Here is a 23,944-nt window from a genome sequence, read left to right as displayed (position 1 = left end):
CGCCCTTCCCCCACCGCCACCCCGCCCCGTGCCAAGAAAGAGTGGACTTTTCTGGCTTTCATTTCAGCGGGGAAAAGGATATAAATACCTCTACATTAGCGTTAGCTGAGCTATAATGCAAACTAACAAAAGGCCTGCAGCTCGAGCAATGTACCACTGGGTTTGGGTTCAGGCCAAAGACTCCACGCCAAAAGATCCCCTCCACCCCCTGGGTATTCGGACCCAGTCCTCAGGGCGTGGTTGCCTCTGCTGTCTGGGAACCACCCTCCGGGTCTGTTTCTCGGGCTGCCAGAGCGGGAGGGCACCGGACGACAGCAGGTACGGCGGCCCCTTTAAGCATCAAGCTAGTGTTGCAATCACCACCTCGAGGGACTGGTCCTTCCGGGGGGTGGAGCCTGTGCCTGTAGCAGCGACCAATTGGAGCCCGGCATTTTCCGCGGGAGATCCGAATTTCGCGGCACGCAGTTTCGCGCTAAAAAAAAAAAAGGGGAAAAAAAAAAAAGCAGCGGAGAAAGACTCAGGGACTTCAGATCGAGGCGAGAGGGAGTCGGTGCGATCGGTCCCCCTCCCCCATCTGAGTGCATCGCTGTTTCTGCCGAGCCCGTGGGCATCCCAGAGACCCCCTCCCCGGAGCGCGCCGGACCCCAGGGGCTGAAGCCTTCGGGGGCGCGGGGCCCTCGCAGGTCGCTGGCGCCCCAGGGGCGTGGCAGCCCCTGGCCCTGCCGCAGCCGCCGCCGCCGGCGGCGCCGGGCGATCTCCAAGCGGCGATCTCCAAGCGCTGCCCGGCTCGGCTGCGGGCCAGGAGAGGAGGGTCCGGCCCTGCCTGGCCCGCGCGCCATGCCGCGGGCGGTGTGAGCCGCCGCGGGCTCCGAAGCCCGCAGGTGCCGGCGGGCGCGCCAGGCCTGGCTGGGAAGGGGGGCGCTGCGCTCGCCATGCTGCGGGGGCCTCGGGCCCTGGCTCCGGCAGCCGGGCCACCCCCAAAGGGGCTGCCCGCGATGAGCCCCACGGAGCTGTGGTCGCCGGGCCTCAGCAGCCCCCAGCTCTGCCCGACCACCACCACCTACTACACCCAGATGTACCCGCAGACTGTGCCTCCCGCTGCGGCGCCCGGCACCTGCCTCGACGCCACCCCCCACGGACCGGAGGGTCAAGCTGTGCGATGCGTGCCGGCTGGCCGGCTGCCGGTAATGCTGGGGACCCCCACCCACCCACACCCAACGCTTCCCTCTCTGCTTTTACGGGTGTGGGGAAGGCGGGAGGGGCGCCTGGGACCTAGGCTAAGTGAGGCAGATCGAGTCTGGGGAGGCAGAAGGGTTGCTTTCAGCTTCCAGAACAACTCATTGCCCCAATATCTAAGGAGAAGAGCCTTTCCTTTTCAGACTTGGGATGAAATGAGCTCATCCACTGGAGTGGATTAGAAAGAATACTGGATCAGGAGTGTGGAGACCCAATCCACGACCCCCGGGGCACCTGTGACCTTGGGGAAATCTATGGAATCAGTTTCATTCATTCGTTCATTCATTGTTTGGTTCAGAAACCAGTACTTGGTATCTGCTATTGTCCAAGCACGGAGCTGAGCCTGGGGATACCGTGGGGGCTTTAAAACAGGAGGAGGTCTCAGATCCAGCTGGGCTGAGACTCAATTTACCATCCAGCCAACTCTTTCCCAATTATCTGCACTAGGTGCCACCCCCACCCCCACCCCCACCCCCAGGCCCAGTCTTCTGTCCCAGCCAGCCAGTAGCAGGTGCAAGGTTGGGGCAGCCCTCTGAGGTTCCTTTGCAGATGGAGTGTTCCTTTCTCAAACCCCCAGGCCTGTTGCCAGGGAGGGCCCAAAGTGTGGTGGCACCAGGCACAGGGTGTGTTTTGTGGGAGTGGAATTCCTGGAGCCCAAGCAAAATGAAACAACTGTAGGGTGGGGATGGAGTGAGAAGAGCCCTGGGGAGTGGGGGTGGTAGTTGGGGAGCCTGGTTTCTCATCCTGATTGCCACTAATTCACCGTGTGTCCTCGAACAAGTCTTAGCCCGAGTCTAGGCTTCATTTTCCTTGTCTTGAAAATCTGTGTGTGTGTGTGGCAGGGGGGTAGCTGTGGGAACTAATTCACCTCAGTTCTCTCCTAGCTCAAGGTCCAGGGTTTTGGAAGCAGGATCCGGGAGGGAAGATGGTGGTGTTGTAGGTTGCTTTCTTGTGAGAGGTAAATCAAGTTCAAGTACAGAAACTGATAACCCCCTCTGCCCCAGTGCCTCTGATCTAGAGGCACTGATCAGACCTGTGTCAGTCAGCAGGCTTAGGCTCCCAGGCTGCAGGCAGAGCCCCCACTTCCTGCTTCTGGAATCCTGCTTTGCTCATGATCAAGGCTTTCAACTTTCAGAGCCCCTTCTTGTACATTCTTTCCAATTAGGAGGAAGGAGGCAGGAGTGCTTTTCCTATTTTTACAGGTCAAGCACCCAAAGATAACCAGGAGTTTTGCATCTATCTCTTGATCAGTATTTTACAATCTAAAACAGTTTTGTACCCTAGCAGCTCCATGTTGCAGGGGGAAACTGAGGCTTGGAAAGGGAATGTAATCTGTCTGAAGTTATATAGGGAGATACAGTCTCTTCTCTGCTTGACTTTCTCCAGTACCACCTGATTTAGGAGCTGGGTGCCCCCAGGGAGGGGGCTCAGTGGTGGGCCCAGTCTCTCCTCTGGCCAGCTGCTTTCAGGCGACCCAGCAGAGTTTTAGTAACAGCTGTGGTTTTGAACCGCTTGCCTCCCAGAGGAGCCGAGTGCATCTGTCTGTACCTCCCTCCCGGAGGGGCTCAGTGAGCACAGCAAGAATGGCTCTTTTACTGAATGCCTCTCATGTGCCAGGCACTGCTTGGCACTCTTCACATTCGTTATCTTGGTCAAGATGCCTGGGATGAGGCATCTCACAGATGAGGAAACTAAGCTGAGTTGTGAAGTCACTTGTCCAGGTCCTAAGCCAAGACGTGGGAGCATCTCTTTGCCTCAGGTCACCCTAAAGGCCTCCGAGCCCCCTCTCCGTTCATTCCCCGGCTGCCCGGTGTCCCAAAGCCTTGTGGGCAGGCGGTGGACCCCTGTTACTCATTTTCACAGGGTGTGACCAGGAGCAGCTCCAACCCCAACCCTGGGTGTGGCCACTTGCTATGTGGCCAGGCTGCAAAGTGCAGGGTGAGGCAGGATTTGTTGGGGAGCTGCTGTTTAAAGGGACCTTAGGCACTGCTCAGGGATGGCAAAACAAGATCAGTGGCAGACAGAAGGCGGGCACCTGGGTCTCCTCGCTCCCTGGCTAGAGCTCTTTCCACCACCTGTGGGGTGATCTGGCTCCAGCCAGACCCATGGCCTCACTTGGGGTCACGCTGCCAGAGCCTGGGGAAAGGGTGGGATCCTGCAGACTTCTCCTTTGCTTTTCATTTGTCTGTATTTTCCAAATTTCCTCTGAGAATCAGGAAGGAAAATGAGCATTTTAATGAGCACCCCTACAAGGTGGGTCAGATGAGGAAATGTAGGCATAGGGAGGCTGGGGGGGATCTGGAAGCGAAGTTCTCAGCTTCTTAACACCAGCTCCTATCCGCACCGTCTGACTTAGGACTTGGGACTCAGGAGAGATGAGGCTCCACGCCCCGTGTGATTTTGGGCAAGTCACCTCCCCTCCTCTGAGCCTGGGTTACCTCACCTGCTGGGGGTGATGTCTGGCATCACTGGCCCTCTCACCTCTAGGGCTGCCTGAGCAAGGAACTTCATTCTTCTCCTGTGGGGTTGCCAGTGTGGACTGGAATCTTAACCAGGCCTTTAGGTTAAGTCAGAGGGGCAGCCTAAGAGGGTCAGGTTGGAGCCCAGCTGGCCTTTGCTCTGAGGCACATCCGCGATGCTTTTGAGCTCGCCTCTGAGCCCTCCCCTCGCTGTTGCCCCTGGTTAGCGATCACAGCTCCACGGCTTGTGCAAGCCCTTTGCTGCCCTCTCACGGGATCCTCGATGACAGGGGATGAGCAGCCATCCCCATTCTGCCGGTGGAGCTCAGGAGGTCTGCCCGGATGGGGACCCAGGTGGCTCTGGCTCCAAGGCCTGCACTCAGCCTCTCCTCGGTCCTCATCCTCCTGGGCTTGTCCTCTGCCACTTCTGTTCTCCGGGCTCAGGCGCATCCGTGCTGACTTTTCTATGGGCAGTGCTCAAAGGTGTCAGCGAGACAGACTCACAGTTTGCTGCTTAGGGACCCTGAGAGTGCAGGATAAGGGTGAAGGGGAGGAAGAAAAGGGAAGGGACCGGTGTGTGTGTGCGTGAAATAGTGATGGGGGCAGGTGAACACAACCAGGTGAAGGGGGGAAGAAAAGGGAGGGGACCGGTGTGTGTGTGTGAAGTAGTGATGGGGGCAGATGAACACAGCCAGGTCTTGACTTGAATTTCAGCAGGTTCTTGGGCAATGTGTTTGGTTTGGAACTGAGCAGTCTGGTCTATGGCTTTGGAGTCAGACAGACCTGGGCTCAAACTCTGGCTGTCCTCTCTGTGTGGCCTTGGGCACATGGCTTATCCTCTCTGAGTCTCCACTTCTCCTTCTGGAAGAGAGATTGCCATAATGAGTTAGGGCTGGTGAGCATGCGCTAGGCCCCGCTCGGGTACTCCGTTCAAGGCCCTCCCCTCCTTGCTCTGCAGGTCGTGTGGTTCTTCCTGGTGTGTTCTGTGAACTCAGCAGAGGCTGGTTTTCTTTGGGTGGGGGAGGCGAGTGGGGGTGGGGAGACTCTGGGCGCCATCTCTGTCTCAGGTAGAACTCAGCGTGACTCCCCTTCTTCTCCTTGCCCTGGACTCACCAGGTCTCACTTTCTTCAGCTGTAAAATGGGGATTTGCGATATGGAAAGATTCAGCGAGATGATGAATGTTGGGACTTGGTCTAAGGCAGGTAGAAGGTCTCAGTGAATGATTAGGACTTTTTCTATAGACAAGATGGGACTAGAGCAGGTTACCGTCCCTAGAATCTAGCATCTCCCCAGCTGGGAGGTTAGAAAAGGAATATTTCAGAGAGACTTCAACAAGAGATTCAAATAAGCAGAGAGGTGTGGTGTTTGGATCATGTCCAGGTCTGGATGGGGGTGGAGGAGAGGAGAATCATATCCAGGCTCCTCAAACCAAGGAATGGGGCTCCTCAGATCAGTCCAGGAAGATTTCCTGGAGGAGGCATGAGAAGGAGGAAGGGAGCTGACAGCAGCAAGAGCCATCATCACCCCCAACACCTGTCAGCCCAGCTGTGCTCAGCAGCGGTTAGAAGTCTCAGCCCTGTTGAGCATGACCTCACCACCAAAGGTTAAAATAGGCCTCTCTGTCTTAGCTAGGGTAGGGGTGTCTAGGTGACTGGGGGAAAGGGAGAGGAAGGAAATGGGTTCAGCGACCCCCAGAATAGTTTGTCAAAGAAGAAGCTGAGATTAGCCTGAACCCCTACTGAGTGCTGAGCGCTTTACAAAGTTTATCTGTGTCCTTGAAGCTCTAGGACAGCCCCCGGTGGTAGGTCTCGTCTACCTCATTTTAGGAGGAGGAAACAGGGGCTCCTAAATGTGGAATGTTTCCCAAGTCACACAGCGAGCCTGTGAAGGAGTGGGGAGACCCAAGCCCATATCTCTGACCTGTGCCCCAGTGCCCCAACCCTGCCTCTGCCCAGCCCTCGCGAAGAGAGAGGCCCCTTCCGGGCCAGCACTGCTTCTGGGCGTAATTGAGGCCGGGCGGCAGTGGGGTGGAGAGGAGCAGATGGGTCTGTGGTTTGATTTCCCCAGCAGGTGTTTCCCAAGCTTGGCGGGAACAGGGAGGGGGGAGCAGGGGGGACCTCAGCTGCTTGTCCTTAAGACACAGGGGAAGGATTCATTGTCTGCCCCGCTCAGCAAAGAAAGAATGGCAAATAGAGTCTATTCAGGAGGCTCCCGGGGCCCTTGAGCTGGAGCCCAAACATGGGGGTGGGGGGATGTTTGCACTTCTTCCCCATGTGGGCACCTCCCTGGGGTGTGGCACTGAGCCAGGAAGTCCCCTGAGCCTGGGCGGATGCCCAGCCCCACCCTGATAAAGGGCCAGCTGTGAGGCTGTGATGGGCACTCGGTCTGGCTGGGCCAGCTGCTTCTGCAAGGGGGGAGGGGGGCTCTCCCCAGCCTGATGTGGGGTAGGCCCCACCCATTCCTTCCTCCCTGTATCATACCGGGAGTGGGTGGAGAGACGGATGCAGAAGTGACCTTGGGGCTTCTTATTAAGGAACCCTGCATTAAAACCCACACTGGCTTTGGTAGCCTTGAGGGCCTGGGCCTCAGAAGATGGGAGTGTGGTAGGCCCCTCAGCAATAGGACTTCCTTCCCCTGAAAGCTTCCTTTTCAAGTCACTGATATTTCCTTACCAGGTACAGTGATTTTTTTCCCCCCAGGATTGGTGGTAAACTGAGGCGGAGGCCTTAGGCTTCTGGCGGCCTTAGGGCTTTGGCCCCAGGTTGGGGAAAGGCTAAAGCAGGAATGCTTCTCAAACTCTGCCTCTCTCTCCTCTCTCTCCCCAAGGCCAAAAGGAAGCTGGACCTGGAGGGGATCGGGAGGCCCACGGTCCCTGAATTCCGGACTCCCAAGGGGAAGTGCATTAGAGTGGATGGCCTCCCCAGCCCCAAAAGTAAGATACCCACGCCGATGGGGTATTATCTAAGGGCAGGCTCGGAGACAAGGTGGAGAGGGGAGGGCCAGAGGGCAGCAGCCCAGGCCAAGTTACTAGGAGTGATATTTGTAGCGCACTTTCTGGTTTACAAAGCAGTGTCCTGTACCTTCTTACTGGATCCTGCCAGGCAGGTTGATTATCCCCCTTTTACTGATGAGGCAGCTGGAGACCCAGAGCTTCAGGGACTTAACCCAGGGTCAAACTGCTAGTCAGTAGAGTCAGGGCCAGAAGCCAGTTTCTGCCTCTTGATATTTTCAGTCAGTATTCTGGCTTGAGGGGTTTCCAGGGGTGTCTCAGCAGGAAAGAATCCACCTGGGACACAGAAGACGTGGGTTCAGTCCCTGGGTCAGGAAGAGCTCCTGGAGGAGGGCATGGGAACCTACTCCAGTATTCTTGCCTGGAGAATCCCATGGACTGAGGAGCCTGGCGGCTACAGTCCTCAGGGTTGCAAAGAGTCAGACACGACTGAGTGACTGAGCACCATCCTGGTTTGAGAGGGAGTTTAAGCAATTGTATTAACGCTAATTTGGGGGAACTGAGACCTAATAAAAAAAGGTATGTGACTGGGTTGGAAGATGGAGGGTCTGGAACTTCCAGGTCTGGGCAGGGCACATGAGTGGTCACTCCTTAGCCATATCATCTGTCAAACAAGGTGCAGCTAGATCAGGAATAGCAAGAAAGTTTCCTCTCAGTTGACTAGTAGAGGCTTCCCAGAGCTCTTCATTGAAGGATCCCAATCAATTAGTAATGTCTGTCTTGGATGCAAAAATTGACAAAGCTGTCTGTGTGCCAAATACTTGCTATCTATATATTCAGTTCAGTTCAGTCGCTCAGTCGTGTCCGACTCTTTGTGACCTCATGAATCATAGCACACCAGGCCTCCCTGTCCATCACCAACTCCCAGAGTTCACTCAGACTCATGTCCATCGAGTCAGTGATGCCATCCAGCCATCTCATCCTCTATTGTCCCCTTCTCCTCCTGCCCCCAGTCCCTCCCAGCATCAGGGTCTTTTCCAATGAGTCAACTCTTTGCATGAGGTGGCCAAAGTACTGGAGCTTCAGCTTCAGCATCAGTCCTTCCAATGAACACCCAGGGCTGATCTCCTTTAGGATGGACTGGTTGGATCTATATATTAAGGGGTTCTAAAGTCCCCTTCTAGAGGAATCTGAGACTCTCTAAAACTCACTTCCCAGAACTAGTTTAGCCACTAACTTGCTATATGACTTGCAAGTCACTAGATTGCAAAAGTCTTCTTGTGGTTTAAGATGCTGCAGCTGAGGTATGGTCTTGTGACATCGACCTCATTAAGAAAGGGACCTTTTTCGTGAACCAGCTGCATGTGACGTAACAAGACTGATTCCTCTCAGATAATCACTGGATGACACATAGAAAGAAAAGGCAAGTCTACACTTATGCAGTGTTGGATGTCAATTATATCTCAGTAAAATAAAGAAAAAAGCAAGTCTATAAACATGTCCTTGTTATTTCCTTCCTACCCTAATTCCAAATTTCTGACATAACTGGTAGGATTGGGTAGTGGTTAGGAAAGGAGACTTCTGGAGCCAGGCTGCCTGGATTTAAGTGCCAACTCGGCCACTTGCTAGTTGAGGGAGTTGAGCAAATTACTTAGTCTGTCTGTGCCTCAGTGTTCTCATCTGTGAAATGGGGATGCTTCCATACCAAACCTATAGGGTGTGGTAAGGATTAAATATGTTGTATATGGGAAGTGCCTAGAACAGTGACCTACACGCAGTAAGCATTTGTTGTTGGTGTTGGTGGTGGTATGGCTGCTCTGAGCTTTGGTGGAGAGGTGTGAACCAAGAGTTAGAATAATTGGTTTCCAGCCCTGATAACGCCTCCATGATTGTGAAACCTGAAGCAAGTTACTTTGCCTCTCCAGTTTATCAGATTCCCTATTTGAACAGTGGTGGTGAATGGCCACCCTCCCACCCTCCCAGTACTCTGTAAACTGGGAAGTGGGTGCTCATGTGAAGGGTGGGACTTAGTGGCTTCAGGTCAATGGAGGAAGGTCCCCAGGGCCCCTCTCTGAGCAGTGACTGAGCCCCTTTCCTCCTCAGCCCCCAAGTCCCCTGGGGAAAAGACTCGCTACGACACATCGCTGGGGCTGCTCACCAAGAAATTCATTTACCTCCTGAGTGAGTCTGAGGATGGGGTTCTGGACCTGAACTGGGCTGCTGAGGTGCTGGACGTGCAGAAGCGACGCATCTACGACATCACCAACGTGCTGGAGGGCATCCAGCTCATCCGCAAGAAGGCCAAGAACAACATCCAGTGGGTGTGAGTGCCTGGGCCTGGGGCAGGCGGCACCAGTGGGTGCAGGTGCAGTGGGCGGGGCCAGGGGCAATAGCCGCAGGTTGCAATGTGGGAGGCGGGCCTGAGAGCAGCATCCAATGGGCACACGCGCTGGCTGGGGAATTCCAGGGCAACATCCAATGAGCTTACATGCTGGGGGTGGAGCCAGTGTATTTAAGAAGGGGATGGAAGAGCAGGTGTATATGCTAGAATAAAATGAGGAGAGCATGCGGGGGCAGAGAGTGATATCCAGGGCGTGTAGAGGCTAAGCGCACCCTAGATCTTTTTGAGCCAGGGGTCCCAATACTTCTAATTTAGGACAGTCCTGTGGGATACTGAGCAGTAGTAACCTAGACTCCTTTCAGCTGAGATAAGGACTCCATCCCTCACTTCTACAAGGTCTTATAGAACAGATCTGTAACCCCTGGCATGAGCTCTTAAGAGAACGCAGGCAGAGGAGTCAGGAGTGAGGTCACTGCAGCTCCCTGCCATTTGGAGCAGCCTGCGGCATGGGGTGGGTAACATTGAAAGCCTCCGCCCCTCAAAAGTGGAGTCAGGCCCTGACTTGTTTCTTTTCCCTAGCCCAATCCCCAAAACTCAAGTTTCAATCCCTGGCAGTTCCCTGGGAGCTAGGCAGGACCACTAATCTTTACAAGCCAGGGGGCACCTTCATAGACCCTGTGAATGGCCCCTTCCTGGAGTTTCGCCTGCACCGCCTGTGCGGCTTTGCACAGCAGCCCTGGGACGGGGGTCCCTGGGTGGAGACTGAGACTGACACTGTTGGGTGGGGTGGCTGTTCTGTCCCCAGAGGCAGGGGACTGTTGGAAGACCCCACACGGCCTGGGAAGCAGCAGCAGCTGGGGCAGGAGCTGAAGGAGCTGATGAGCATGGAGCAGGCCCTGGACCAGCTCATCCACAGCTGCTCTCTGAGCTTCAAGCACCTGACGGAGGACAAGGCCAACAAGAGATATCCTCCTTGGTTGGGAAGAAGGGGTCTGGGGGCAGGGGGCCTGTGGCATGCTCATAACCACCCAGAGCTGATGCAGAACCTCTCTGCAGGAGCTGATGTATCCCAGGGGTCTGGCGTATCACTGAAGAAAGACTTCTTGGTGGTTTTTCCTCTTGGGTCTATTAAAGTTACTTTCTTAAGATTAAAAAAAAAAAGACAAGTACATTTCCGTAAATCTGGAAAATTGAGAAAACATAATATATGGAGAAAAATAAATACAGTGTGTGCCTACTGTACACAGTATTTTAATATATCCTACTTTTCTCCACTTGGCTTCCCTGGTGGCTCAGACGGTAAAGCGTCGGTCTGCAGTGCAGCAGACCCAGGTTCGATCCCTGGGTCAGGAAGATTCCCGGGAGAAGGAAATGGCAACCCACTCCAGTACTCTTGCCTAGAAAACCCCATGGACGAAGGATCTAAGTAGGCTACAGCCCACGGGGTCACAAAGAGTTGGACATGACTAAGCGACTTCACTTTCACTTTTTTTTCTCCACGTAGTATATTACCATAGGTGGTTTTTATGTTGTTATTCGTCCTTTCTAATTATTTTGGTTGATTCACTTGAAATTGGTATTGGACCATTTTTTTAAGCTATAAAAAACAGCAGTTTCATATGGTTTAACCTTGCATTTTAAATGGCTTGAGAATGTCCTACTCAGCCCACTGTGGTTTGTTGACAAAGCCTAGAACGGCATTGAGATCAGTTCTAGATCTCTGCATCTGTAAAGAAACATTGTTATGAATATCTTTATAGATAGAACCTTTTCCTGAGTTTTCTTTTTAAACTTATTTCCTTGGGTTAGATTCCTAGGATTGAATCAATGAGGTCAAAGAGCATAAATTTTGCAATGGCTTTACATACACTTTCCCCAAATGGTTTGCCCATCTAATTGGCATTTGGATCTGACTTTATATTTTTGGAAGGATGGGAGGCATTATGAGAAATATAAAGAAATAAGACAGAGCTTATAATCTACCTTAACAGTTGAAGCCTTTATGTAAAAAGCTGATATAAGGCATCATTTATTTTTTTTGGTCATGCCACGTGACAAGTGGGCAAGTTCCCTGACCAGGGATTGAACCCACACCCTCTGCATTTGAAGTGCAGTCTTAACCAATGGACTGCCAGGGAAACCCCTAAGGCAGATTTTTTAAAAATGATTTATACCCCTATATCTCAAGGGATTCAATGTAGCTTATGATATTAAAATAACAGGTTATAGTTTGGAGATGGTTAGAGGTTTTGAGAGGTGGGTTTAGATCCCTTCTGGGCAAGCTGGGAATTTGAATTTCGAGCCAACAGTCACTTCTCTTGACTCCCCTGTCCCTACACTGGCCTACGTGACGTACCAGGACATCCGTGCTGTGGGCAACTTTAAGGAGCAGACGGTGATTGCGGTCAAGGCCCCTCCGCAGACGAGACTGGAGGTGCCTGACAGGAGTGAGGTGAGAGGGGAAGCGTTGGGTGGAGGGCAGGGCCAGGGACATTCCAGGCAGCCCTGCGGGTTCTGTCCCCAGAACTGCCCAGGCCCAAGCTTCCCAGGGCCGTGCTGGTGGCCCTGGGAAGACTGATGGTCTCCGAGCTGGGGCAGAAGAGGCAGAAGCTGGCAAGGGCATCAGGTACCGGCCTGAGAAATCTCTCTGTTCCCGGTTTCTCTCCGCCTCCCACCAGCCCTGCCCACACACAGCGCTGTCGGTACTCACAATAGTCCTTCCATGTTAACCGTGCTCTCCTAGGTTAAAGGCCAGCATTCTTTACACACCTTATGGGACCGTCTGAGCTCTGACCCCTCCAGCCTCCTCTCTGTGCTGCTCCTGACCTGTCTTTACTTCGGCCACACTGACCTGCCTGCGGTTCCTACACCACGCTAAGCTCAACCCCAGTACGAGGCCTTCTGGCATGCTGTTCCCTCTCTTGGCCTCATTATTTCTATTTGGGTTTTAGCTGCAGCACACGGGTTCTCTAGTTGTGGCGCCGACCCCAGAGCGTGTGGGCTTGGTAGTTGCAGCTAGTGAGCTCTAGGGCACGTGGGCTTAGTTGCCCTGCAGCATGTGGACTCTTAGTTCCCCAACCAGGTTCCTTGAACCCTCGTTCCCTGCACTGGAAAGCAGATTCTTAACCACTGGACCACCAGGGAAGTCCCTCTCTGCCTGCTTTACTGCTGTTCATCCTGCAGGTCGAAACATGAACGTCACCTCCTCAGGAAGCCTTCCTTGATTACTCCCCAGCTTCATAACCACCTGCCCTTCTCCATCACATTTAACCTCCGTTGGCCAGGATGTATCGGTGATTACATAATTATGTGCTGCTTCCTCTATTAGAGGGTAACCTCCACAAAACCATGTTCCACCCGTGTTGTACTCCCAACCCAGAGTCTAATAAGTGCTCAGGACATAATCTGTTTAGCAGAAAAGCATTCAGATAAATAAGGGCCCTGCCCTCACTTTGAAAAATCTCAGGACTTAGTGGGGAAAAGAGCCAGCCAAGCAAGCAGTGATGCTGTCATTTGCTTTGAGGGCCTGGAGGAAGGAGAGTTGGAAGAAGGGCCCGCAGGTGATGACAGGAAAATTGAGTCCTAAAGAATGAATAGGGTCTTTGCCAGGAGAAGTGGGGGCAGGCAGAGGGGCTGCCTGGGCGCAGGCGTGGACACCTGGATGCTGTCAGGAGCAGCAGTTGTGTTAGCAGCTGTGGCTTACGTTGGTTGAGGCAGCCAGGAAGCAAGGGCGGGAAGGCCTAGTATCAGTCTCTCGGTTACAAATAACAGAAAACCTCGTCCAACCTGCTTCAGTGAGGGGCACCCCGGGGGACCCAAGTGACGGGTCCAGGGGAAGATTTGGGGATTGCAGGCAAGGCTAGATTCAGGTGCTCAAACTGGGACTTCAAGTTGGCCTCACGCACTCCGTCTCTCACTCTGCCATACTCCGGGCCAGCTCTCCACTTGCAGTGGCAAAGACAGCTTTTATGATACCAGCTCAGGCCTGAGAGTAGGGAAGGAGTGGTTTCTCTAAGGAAAATCAAAGCTTTCTCCCTAAAAGAAGGAGTCAGGGAGGTCTTGGGCCCAGACAGTTGTCTGCCACAGGCCACATGGGGCAGGCCCAGCACCCAGCTCAGGGGCTGCGAGCTCGCATGGACATTGAGAGCCTCATGTGTCCGTCCACACATGCGGAGCCATGAGTAAGTGCCCTGGTGCTCAGACCCATGACCTGGGTTCTCTCCCTTCTGCAGGAAAACCTGCAGATACATCTGAAGAGCACACAGGGGCCCATCGAGGTTTACCTGTGCCCAGAAGAGGTGCAGGAGCCCCACAGTCCTGCCAGGGAGCCCCTTCCCTCCACTTCCGCCCTCAGCCCCAGCCCTGACTCCACCCAGCCCAGCAGCAACAGCGACCCTGGGATCACGGAACCCATGGCATCCTCAGGTGAGACAAGGGGCGGGAGATGGGGAGGGCACCGGCCTTCGAGTCTTCCTTTTCCGTAGCAGCAATTGTGGGATACCTACCTTCTACCCACCATCAGGGGAGAGAATCCTTCTCCCCCACGTGTGTGCATTGCACGTTATACTTTATAAAGCACACGCATGTTCCTTGTCTCAATGGGAAGACTGACGTGGCTCTGGGCAGAGGAGGGCCTGTGTTCGAATCCTAGCTCTTCCACTTACCAGCCGTATGATCTTGGACAGGTCACTTAACCTTTCTTTGTCTTAATCTCCTCATCTGTAACTTGGGCATAGTAATTAATAGGATCTACTTCACAGGTTGTGAAAATTGAATGAGTTAATAAATATAAGTAAGGTGGGGACTTTCCTGGTGGTCCAATGGTTAAGACATCAAGCTTCCAATTCAGGGGACACAGGTTTGAATCTTGGTTGGGGGACTCGAGATCCTGCATACTGCAAGGTGCAGCCAAAAAATATGTATATAGGTAAAGCATTTAGAACAATGCCTGGTGATAACTGGCAATATTGTTATTAATAGCAATAATAATTACCTGTTATTATCATTATGGTGGTCTCTGCCATTAGTCCTGCTACTTCAGTAACAACCAATAGAAATGCTCCTTGACACTCAATCAGCCCTTAGTGAATGGAAACTGTAGGTTTTCCAAGGAAGGCTCAACAATGGACTCAGTTGCTGTGGTGCACAGGATTAGTTGCTCTGTGGCAGGTAGGATCTTCCCAGACCAGGGACTGAACTCTCCTGCATTGGCAGGTGGATTCTTAGCCACTGGACCGGCAGGGAAGTTCTTAACACTTTCTTAGGAGATAATAACGAAGGTTTTTTGAACCACAACCATGTATCAAGGACATCCATTATCACAAAACTCCTCACATCAGTTCTTGAGGTGGTTTTTATTGTTCCCAGATTAGAGATAAATAAACTGAAACAGAGCTGATGTGACCTGCCCAAGGCCTCCCAGCTGGAAGGCAGTGGAGCTGTATCTTGAACCTTGGCCTCCACACTCATAGCCCAGGAATCTCTCCACCAGGCACAGAACAAATCAAGGACAGTGGCTGGGAGGTGGGTGGTACAGCTAAAAGCTGTCTACGCCTGGCCGGAGGTAGAATGAGGCTGTTGCCAAGAAGTAAGGAAGTGGGAGAGTCCCTGAGGGCTTCCTGGGGAGACTGGGAGTCGGGTAGGAGTAGAAATGGGAGCCTCTGCAAGGCTCGTGTTTTCTTAGCAGCAGAATTCCCCTAAATAGAACCCTGGTGTTTAAACAAATGCAAAGCTAGAACTGGTCTGGTGGAAAAGGCTTTTTTGTGTGTGTGCGGCCGTGTGGCTTGTGAGATCTTAGTTCCCCAACCAGGGATTGAACCCAGGCCATGACAGTGAAAGTACTGAGTCCTCACCTCTTAACTGCCAGGGAATCCCCTGGAAGAGGCTTTTTTGTGTGTGTGGCAGATGGGAGCAGGTATCTACAGAACGCAGATTGGATTCCATTTCTTTAACTCAAGCGTTAACAAAACTATTGCCTGCAAAGCAAATCTGACCTGTTTTTATATGACCCATAAGCTGAGAATGGTTTTCATAGTTTTACAGAGTTGAGGGTTCAGGGTAGGGCAAGTGATGTGTGTGTGGCAGAGTCCATACACGTCCTGCAAAGCCTAAAATACTATCTGGCCCCTTTACAGAAGTTTGTTGACCCCTGTTTTAACTCAGCACTTCATCTTATACACAAATAAACTGAAGCCCAGAGAGGGCAAGTGACCTTCCTGCAGTCACACAGCAAGATAGCAGCAGGGCCTAGACAAGAGCCCAGACTTCCAGTTCTTCTCTAGTGATCTCTGCTGTGTCCTGGCCTGGTCCGGGGACCAAGGCTCTCCCTGCGTCAGCCATCTGTCCCTCTGGGCACCTCCCAGTGCCTATCTGCCAGTCCAGACCGGGGCCCCGCCCTGTTCCCTCCTCCTCCGCTGCTCTTTCACCCCCCTGTCAACATGTGCGTGGCTCTCCAGAGTTAGAACCTTCAGTTTTCATCTGAGACCTTGGGCAGAGGTGGTGGACCTGAATGCAGAAACCAGGGTGAGGTTTTCACCTCACTTGTACAAGTCAAGAGCCTGAGGCCCCAAAGGACGAGAGGTTTACAGGAGAGCCGGTGGAGGGGCCAGCTCTGTACCAGGGCCTGTGCCCTTGCTGCCCCCCTCCACCCTTGTCACATGGCCTCTTAGTGATGTCCCTGCTGAGAAGAGAAGTCTTCCAGAAGGTATATACACACACACGCACATGCTCCATGTTCTGGCTTGAAGCAGGGTCATCCTGTGGTCCAAGGGCCAGGTCCAAAGAGGAAGTCACTGCAGTCTTGGGACCCAGGTTCCCATCCTGGGAAGGGATGGTTTCCCAGTTCTGGAACCACCAGGGAAATCACTAACACTTTGGGAACTTTTTTCCTTCATCTGTAACGGGAGGGTTAGAACCTGGGTCATTGAACATCCCTCCAGGCTGTGACATTCTGACTTAAACCTACATGTGGCTGAGGGTGCCCGAGCTGAAGTTGGGAGGCTTGGGTTTCAGTCTGCGCTTCCCCTTCTATGATGGGGTGACTGTGGGAGAGCTGTTTTAACTCCTCCGAGCCTCTGTTTCCACGTTTCTAAAACAGAGACACTAAATCTCCCTCGTGATGTTTGGGTGCGTTTCAGGCAAGGATACAGCGTGAATGTGACTTTTTAAAAATTTATGTGAACTAAACACCTACTGTGTATGGGTTTGGAGATATTTAAGTGGATACGAGCCATTCAGGGTGCAGTGGAGGCGCAGATGTTATAAGGAGCAGTTCTCTTCCGGATGTAATAAACAGCGAGAGAGAAAGAGGGAGCGAGAGAGAGGAAACGGATGGGTGGGTGGGTCGGTGGGTGGATGGATGAGAGGAGTCTGACCTGGGGTTGAACCTCTCACATGTGACAGCTCGGTTACTGCTTCCACAGCTCAGGGAGGTGGCTCCTTATTTTTCTGGGTGGGAAAACCGAGGTGCCGAGTCCTGTAGCCGGTGAGAGGGGCTAGAGTCTGAGCCTCCAGTCTTTTCCTCTTAACACCTGCAGGCCTCTGCAGTGTGCTAAACAAACTCTTTTTTTTCATGCAAATACTACATTTGATTGGCTTCTTTGAGCTTCAGTTTCCTCATCTATAAATAGACATCATAACAGTACCTCCCTTGGGGCTGCTTGAGTGTCTGAGGAGGTGAACAGGCCTCTCCTTGAGAGGAGAGCTGGGTCTGGCGAGCCCTCGGTGGTGGTTCTTTAGTCATGTGCAACTCTTTGGGACCCCGTGGACTGTAGCCCGCCAGGCTCCTCTGTCCATGGAATTCTCTAGGCAAGAATACGGGAGTGGACTGCCGTTTCCTCCCCCTGGGGATCTTCCTGACCCGGGGATTCAACCTGCATCTCCTTCATTGACAGGTGGATTCTTTACCACTGAGCCACTGGGAAGCAAGCCCTCGGTAATCGGGATCTATTTTTATTTTTCAGAAGGGCAGCCTGCAGACCAGCTCTTTTTAGCCTCACTTAGCATTTAAGCCTCTCAACAACCAGAGGCAGGTATTGTCATTCCCGTTTTAGGGATGAGGAAACTGAGGCCTGTGAGTGCTGTCATTTGCCCACACAATTACACAGCTAGCTTGAGGTTTGTGTGTGTGTGCTGTTCGTTTTTTGTAATTCTAGGGATTTTTCATGAATTTTATTTTATTTTCCTTCCACCCATTTAAAAAAGTATTTATTTGGCTGCATCAGGCCTTAGTTTAGACATGCAGGATCTTCGTTGCATCATATGAGAGATCTTTCATTGCAGCACGCAGGCTCAGTAGTTGCTATGTGCGGGCTTAATTGCCCCACGGCATGTGGGATCTTTGTTCCCCAACCAGGGATCAAACCTGCATCCCCTGCCTTGCAAGGCAGATTCTTAACCTCTGGGCCACCCAGGAAGTCACCTAGCTCAGAGGTTGATCAGGCAGTCTGGCACACCAGCATGGTTGTATTTTCAAAACAATGCTTGGTTGGTAAGGACCGATTCGGGTGGTGAGATTCTGGGTGTCAGGGTATATTTGGCAGGGGATTTCCACTGCCCTGCTCCACATGCCTGTGTAGGGAATCACCTCCTTACATCTAAGTGGAAATGAGCTGGGTATGCTGAAGAGGAGGTGATGGCCGGTGTGTCTGGAGAGGTGGGCGTGAGCTGTGGGAGGTAGTGCGGAGAGAGAACAGAAAGGGAGGCAGGGACGAGATTGTACAGAGCCTATTCAGTTCTGGTGGGAACTTGGATTTTATTCTGTCTTTAAAAAAAAAAAAAAACTTTTTGGTGGTACCACACAGCGTATGGGATTTTAGTTCCCTGACCAGGGACTGAATCCAGACTCCTTGCTCTGGAAGCGTGGATTCTTAACCACTGGACCACGAGGGAAGTCCCTCTAAGCCATTTTTAAGTCAGAGCATAGACTGAGGGCCAAGAGTAGAAGCAAGAAGACGGGTGAGGCGGCTCTGGCAGGGGCCTGAGTGAGAGACAAGGGGGTGAGCCCCAGACCGCAGCAGCAGGGCTGAAGAGCCAGTGGGCAGCTTGGAGGGCTGACTTGGTTGTGGAGATGACCAGACTTGCTGCTGGGTTAGATTCGGGGGAAATGGCAGGATTTCAGATGATTCTTGGGCCTCTTGGCCTAAGCCCAACTAAGTAGCTGAAAGTAAAAGTCACTCAGTCATGTCTGACCCTTTGCGACCCCATGGACTATACAGTCCACGGAATTCTCCAGGCCAGAATACCAGAATGGGTAGCCTTTTCCCTTCTCCAGGGGATCTTCCCAACCAAGGGATCAAACCCATGTCTCCCGCATTGCAGGTGGATTCCTTACCAACTGAGCTATCAGGGAAGCCCAACTAAGTGGGTGTGGGTTCACTGAATATGATGGGGGAAGACGGAGATTTGGGGAGTTGGACTATAAGGAAAGCTGAGAGCCAAAGAATTTATGCCTTTGAACTGTGGTGTTGAAGACTCATGAGAGTCCCTTGACTACAAGGAGATCCAACCAATCTATCTTAAAGTAAATCAGTCCTGAATATTCATTGGAATGACTGAAAATGAAGGTGAAACTCCAATACATTGGCCACCTGATGTGAAGAACTGACTCACTGGAAAAGACCCTGATGCTGGGAAAGATTGAAAGCTGGAGGAGAAGGGGACGACAGAGGATGAGATGGTTGGATGGCATCACCAACTCAAAGGACATGAGTTTCAATAAACTCCGGGAGTTGGTGATGGACAGGGAGGCCTGGCGTGCTGCAGTCCACGGGGTCGCAAAGAGTCAGACATGACTAAGCAACTGAACTGAACTAAACCGGGAGTGTGGTTTTGACATGCTGAGCTCTGATGTCATGTAAACACCAAGTAGAGATGAAGCAGGAACCCAGAGCCTGGAAGTGGCGGCCAGGCTGGAGGCATCCACTTGGGAGCAGCAGGTCTGGAGACAAGTATAAAGCCATGGGCTGGCTGAGATTTACCTGGGTTTGAGTGAAACCAAAGGAGAGAAGAATCGGAGGATGGAGCCTGTGGGCTTCAGGGTTTAGAAGTTGGGAAGAGGAAAGGAGATCAAGGAGAAGAAGCCAAAGCAGTAGAAAGAAAAGCAGGAGAATCTAGTACCTCTGAAGCCAAGGGAAGAACATGTTTCCAGAAGGTTGTGAATGACTGCGTGCGATTCTGCTGGAAGGTCAAACAGGATGAGGTCAGAGAACCAACCACTGGATTTAGCAACACAGAGGGCCCTGGCTCAGTGGCGTGGTGGGGACAGACCCCAGGTTGGAGTGGGCTGAAGCATGAACAGTGGTGGGGAAGTAGGGAGTGAACACGGGAAACTCTTTTTTTTTGGCCGCACCAGGTATGAGTTACGGCATGCGAGATCTTTAGTTGCAACATGTAAACTCTTGGTTGCGGCATGTAAGATCTAGTTCCCTGACCGGGGATTGAACCCCAGCATCCCGCATCGGGAGCACAATGTCTTAGCCACTGGACCACCAGGAAAGTCCCATGGGTAACTCTTGGGAAACTTCACTGCGAAAGGGAGCAGTATAATGGGCTGGTAATTGGAGAGAGTCATGAGGTCAGAGGAGGAATGCTCTTTAAAGATAAGAGTTATTAAAGGATGTCTGTGCGTCGACAGGAAAGACCTAGGAGAGTGAGAGGGGTGGATGCAGAAAGAAAGAGAACAGTGGATGACTTCAGGGGAGCGGGCCTTGATGGTGACAGTGGGGAGGGTTGGAGCAGAAGCTGGGGGTGTGTGCAGAGACAGGAGAGGGGAGGGGAGAGAGTGCGGGTGAAGGGGGTTGCTGCTGGAACTGGGGTGGGAAAGGGAGGTGTCCTGTGCCTTCGGGCGAGGGCCAGGATAGAAGAGACGTGCAGGGTGCATAGCCGCCCAGGGAACTGGAGGCAGTTCTTGTTCCCAGAGGTCTGACCGGCGGCTCTGGGGGGACCGGGCGTAACCCTGTCTGTCTGTCTGTCTGCAGAGCCAGCACTGATGTCCCCGCAGGTCCTGCCACCGCCCCCGCCGCCCCTTGTCCCCCTGGAGGCCACGGAGAACATGCTGGAGCTGCCGCACCCACTGCTGCAGCAGACTGAGGACCAGTTCCTGTCCCCGACGCTGCCCGGCAGCTCCCCTCTGATCAGCTTCTCCCCGCCCTTAGACCAGGATGACTACCTGTGGGGCCTGGACGGCGGGGAGGGCATCAGCGACCTCTTCGACACCTACGATCTCGGGGACCTGCTGATTAACTGAATTGGTGCTGCCTGCACCCTCCACCCCACCCGGGGCAGCCCGGCCCGTTTCTACCTCCTCACAGGATGTGAGACAAGAGGTGTTGCCCTCAGGATGGAAGGGTTCCCTCCTCCCCTTTCCTTTCCTACCCACCTGCCAGTCGATGCTGTCCTGGGGGAGGTGAGGGATACCGGGTAGGAGCCCAGCAGGGGTGGGGCCCTGTCCTTCCTCGTGGAAGCCGGGCCTGGGAAGGCCTAGTGAGCCTCCTGATCTCTGACCTCTCGCCTGAAGGGCTCTAGAGGAGGGGACTGGGTCTAAGGAGAGGCCTGGCGACTGCCTTTTTGAGGGGCCACTAGAACCCTCAGTTTATCGAGAAGCACTTAATGCCTTTGTATTTATTGCAGGTTGAGTTTTGTTTGTCTGTCCTCCCTGAGTTTTAGCAGGGAGGTGTTTCTAGTTTCTAGTAAGACTGCTCCTCAGACAGGCCCAGCGCCGTCTGCTGTCCAAGGGCAGGCTGGGGCTTCCAGGGGCCCAGGCCAAATCCCCAGCTGCCCCCAACACGGCGGGCTGGGCCCGAGGGCCCGTCCAGTCTTCTGGAACGCCAATTGCACTTCGGCCTCCTCATTCCAGCGAGAGGGAGCCGCTGGATTCCTGTTCTGTGTCCCAGAGCTGGGGTTCCCAGGGGCTTAAGCCCAGAAGAGCTCCTGGGGAAACAGGGGCAGGAACGTGGAAGCGAGGGATGTTGCTATAGGCTCCTTTGCTCTGTGGTTGCCTCTCTCTGGGACAGGGGGCTGTTTAACACTGAAGACCTGGGAGGCAGAGGCAGCCTCACTGTAGACAAGGGTGAGATTAAAGGAAGAAACTGCCAGAAAGTACCTCTTGCTGTAGCTGCTGGTATGGCAGCTGCTGGTATGGGCCTCCCCATCCCAGGAAGCTTTTTTTTTTTTTTTTTTTTTGGCGCATTTGTGGAAGGGGGTGATTCTTTAAGGACCTCCCCTTGCCCCCAGCTCTCACACAGACCCACCTAGGGACAGAAGTGACCATGGCTTGGTGGCACGTTGGCTCCTTTTGTCACAGGATGTTGAAAAGGTGACAGGGAAGGGTCTTCATTGCAGACCAGACACTGGCAGCTAACCAATGGGGAGATGTGCTCAGGTTACCTCTTCAGGCTTGGGGTCCTATTAATAAGCTGGTCTTTTGACCTCTTCCCCATCCCCCAGAGGCTGGACCATCCCACGTTGTCCATATAGCCCAGCTGGGTAGCAAGGAATCAGCTCTCCTCCCCACCCAACTCGGGGTGGGGGTGCTCTGGGCCGAAGCCAGGCTGTGCCTTCTGGAGAGAGGCAGCCCGGGGTGGTGGTGGTCTGAGACCCACCACCCACCCTTGGGCAGCTAGGTTTCCTCAGGGACTCAGCAGGGCAGCACTTTTTTGTTTTTTAAGTTTGTAGCATTAAGTTGGTTTCAAATATGAAGTCGGCTCCGTGGGGTTGCTCCTGAGCTGACCTACTGGCATCTGAAGTTTGGGAGGTGGGCTTCTTTGGGGGTGGGGTCCGATGTGAGCTAATGCCCAGCTGGGGACAGTCAGGCCTTGTCATCGGCTCAGCTTCCTGGTCCTCAAATCAGTACCCTCTCAGGAATGGTCCCAGCTGCCCCAGTCTATAACAGGACTTATTGTTTGCCTTTTACAGAGGTGCATTTCGTCTCCTCTCTCCTGATACTCACAAGGGTCTCCGCAAAAGGCAGTTTGGAAGCCCATCATGCCCAGGGCCAAGAGACTGCCCCTGGGCCCTTGGGTGGAGGGAAGGACCTGGTTTGGAGCGCGTGGGGCTGGAGACGTCATGGCTCTTGTGAGGTGGTTTAGCCATGTGCCATCTCTGAGGATGGAGACCTTTGCCTTCCACGCCTGGGGCGCTGGCTGGAGCTTTCTCCTAGAATTAAATCAGAAAAAAGGAGAGGCTGGCAGGACCCACCGGGAATGAATCTTACGGCAAAGTCCAGCCAGAATTGAAGCTCATTCCCCAAAAGCCTAGCCACAGGGCCAGACAGAGGGGCTGCCCCTGGGCCCATGGCCTGTATCTAGAGCAGCTGCCTCTGCCCCCTCCCATCCCAACCCCTCCACACCCGGCCTGGCTCAGGGCCTGGACCACCCGGGCCAAGCCTCGGGTTCCATGCAGGAAACAAGTTCGTGCCTCTTTCTTGCCAGTGACGCCTGAAACCTCCCAAGTTCCATCAAGTGCATTAAAAAGCATTTTGAGTGGAATTCCCTTTAGGGGCCCAATAAACTTTAAAACCAGGGTAGAAGAAAAGCCAGTTTCTTTCTGAGGTACTTTATTTCTGCCAGGAAATCTCCCAGTCCCTCTGGCAGCCTCCCCCCGCCATGCCCCCGTCACTTGTGCCCCCAGGGGCATCTAAGGCGCAGGGGCTGCTGGGAACCCAGTAGCATTAAGTTGTCTGATAGAGTTTGGAGATTTGAGGACATTTCTTAAAACCAGCATAGCCTCCCTTCTCCACAGCCACACTGTGGTCTGAGCAATGCGGCCACAGGGAAGAAGAGGAAGGTACAGCGCATTAAAACTGGCTGTTGTGTGGGTTTGACTTCATTTCTCCTTTCCAGGTGTTCAGTCTCAGTTCTGTGCTGTGTTTAGTTTTTAGTGAAAGAGTTTGGGTGTTCCTGTGTCTGAGCATGGTGTGGCTTAAAGCATTTGAAATGAAAGCCTTTTGGGGTTGTTTGCAAGCAGATTTCTGGTTCTCGTCACTGTGTCCTGAAGTCCCCGCCTCATCCTTGGGGCCCTCGATGAGCAGAAACCCGGCCAGCCTGCTGGCTCCTGGGTGGAGCCTTGGACACCAGTGTCTAGAGGGAACCTGGTCCCTGTGCTGGGATTCCATGCGGGTCACTTACCTCCAGCCTGGTTTCTGGTCCTGCCTTGACGAGCACCATGTAAAACCTCCTCATATTGTGATGGTTGGGCATTAAATGACAAACCTTGGCCCCTTGTCTCTTGTGCTTTCTGCAGGTCGTTACCAAGGGTGGGTCTGGTTGGGAGTGGGGACTTTCTGACCAACTGGCTGATCCAGCCCCGCAAAACAGCCTCCCTTTTCTCCACTGGCTTAGTACCATGCCTGAAATGTCCCCACTAAGACACTAAAGTTTGCAGCACCCAGATCTAAAATGTGAACCCCTGCCCTATGTTGCCTCCACCACCTCTCACCTGAGCTATTTCAGCAGCTTCCTTAATCCTCTCACTGCTACCCGTTCTCCATCCCATCCTCTGTATCAGTGGTTCTCAAAGTGTGGCCCCCAAACCAGCATTCCCTGGGAACTTGTAAGAAATGTATATTCTCAGGCCCCACCTTAGACCTTCTGAATAAGAAGAAACGCAAGAGAGTGGGACTTTGAGTCTGTCTTAATGAGCCCTCTAGGTGATTCTAATGCAGGCAAAGTTTGACAAACTATGCCCCTCCACTAATCCAGAGAAGTCCTAGTTTTTTTTATTTTTATCCAATTTTTGGCTGCCCCATGCAGCATGCTGCTGCTGCTACTGCTGAATCGTTCAGTCGTGTCCAACTCTGCGACCCCAGAGACGGCAGCCCACCAGGCTTCCCTGTCCCTGGGATTCTCCAGGCAAGAACACGAGTGGGTTGCCATTTCCTTCTCCAATGCATGAAAGTGAAAAGTGAAAGTGAAGTTGCTCGTGTCTGACTCTTCGCAACCCCATGGACTGCAGCCTACCAG

At 53.1% G+C, this 23,944-nt stretch overlaps 1 protein-coding gene across 1 annotated transcript; it reads left to right on the top strand.

Annotated features, from left to right (window-relative positions):
* E2F2 (E2F transcription factor 2) lies at positions 933–23,198 on the top strand. The gene is made up of 7 exons (XM_018055614.1): positions 933–1,184; positions 6,523–6,628; positions 8,750–8,969; positions 9,793–9,951; positions 11,325–11,439; positions 13,220–13,412; positions 19,964–23,198. The coding sequence occupies exons 1-7, from the start codon at positions 933–935 to the stop codon at positions 20,230–20,232; spliced, it is 1,314 nt and encodes a 437-aa protein (XP_017911103.1). The 3' UTR covers positions 20,233–23,198.

This window comes from Capra hircus, chromosome 2 (genome assembly GCF_001704415.2).
Source record: "Capra hircus breed San Clemente chromosome 2, ASM170441v1, whole genome shotgun sequence".
NCBI classification, from domain to species: Eukaryota; Metazoa; Chordata; class Mammalia; order Artiodactyla; family Bovidae; genus Capra; species Capra hircus.
Note: the sequence above shows the minus strand (reverse complement) of the source record. Positions and strands in the feature narration are given on the sequence as shown.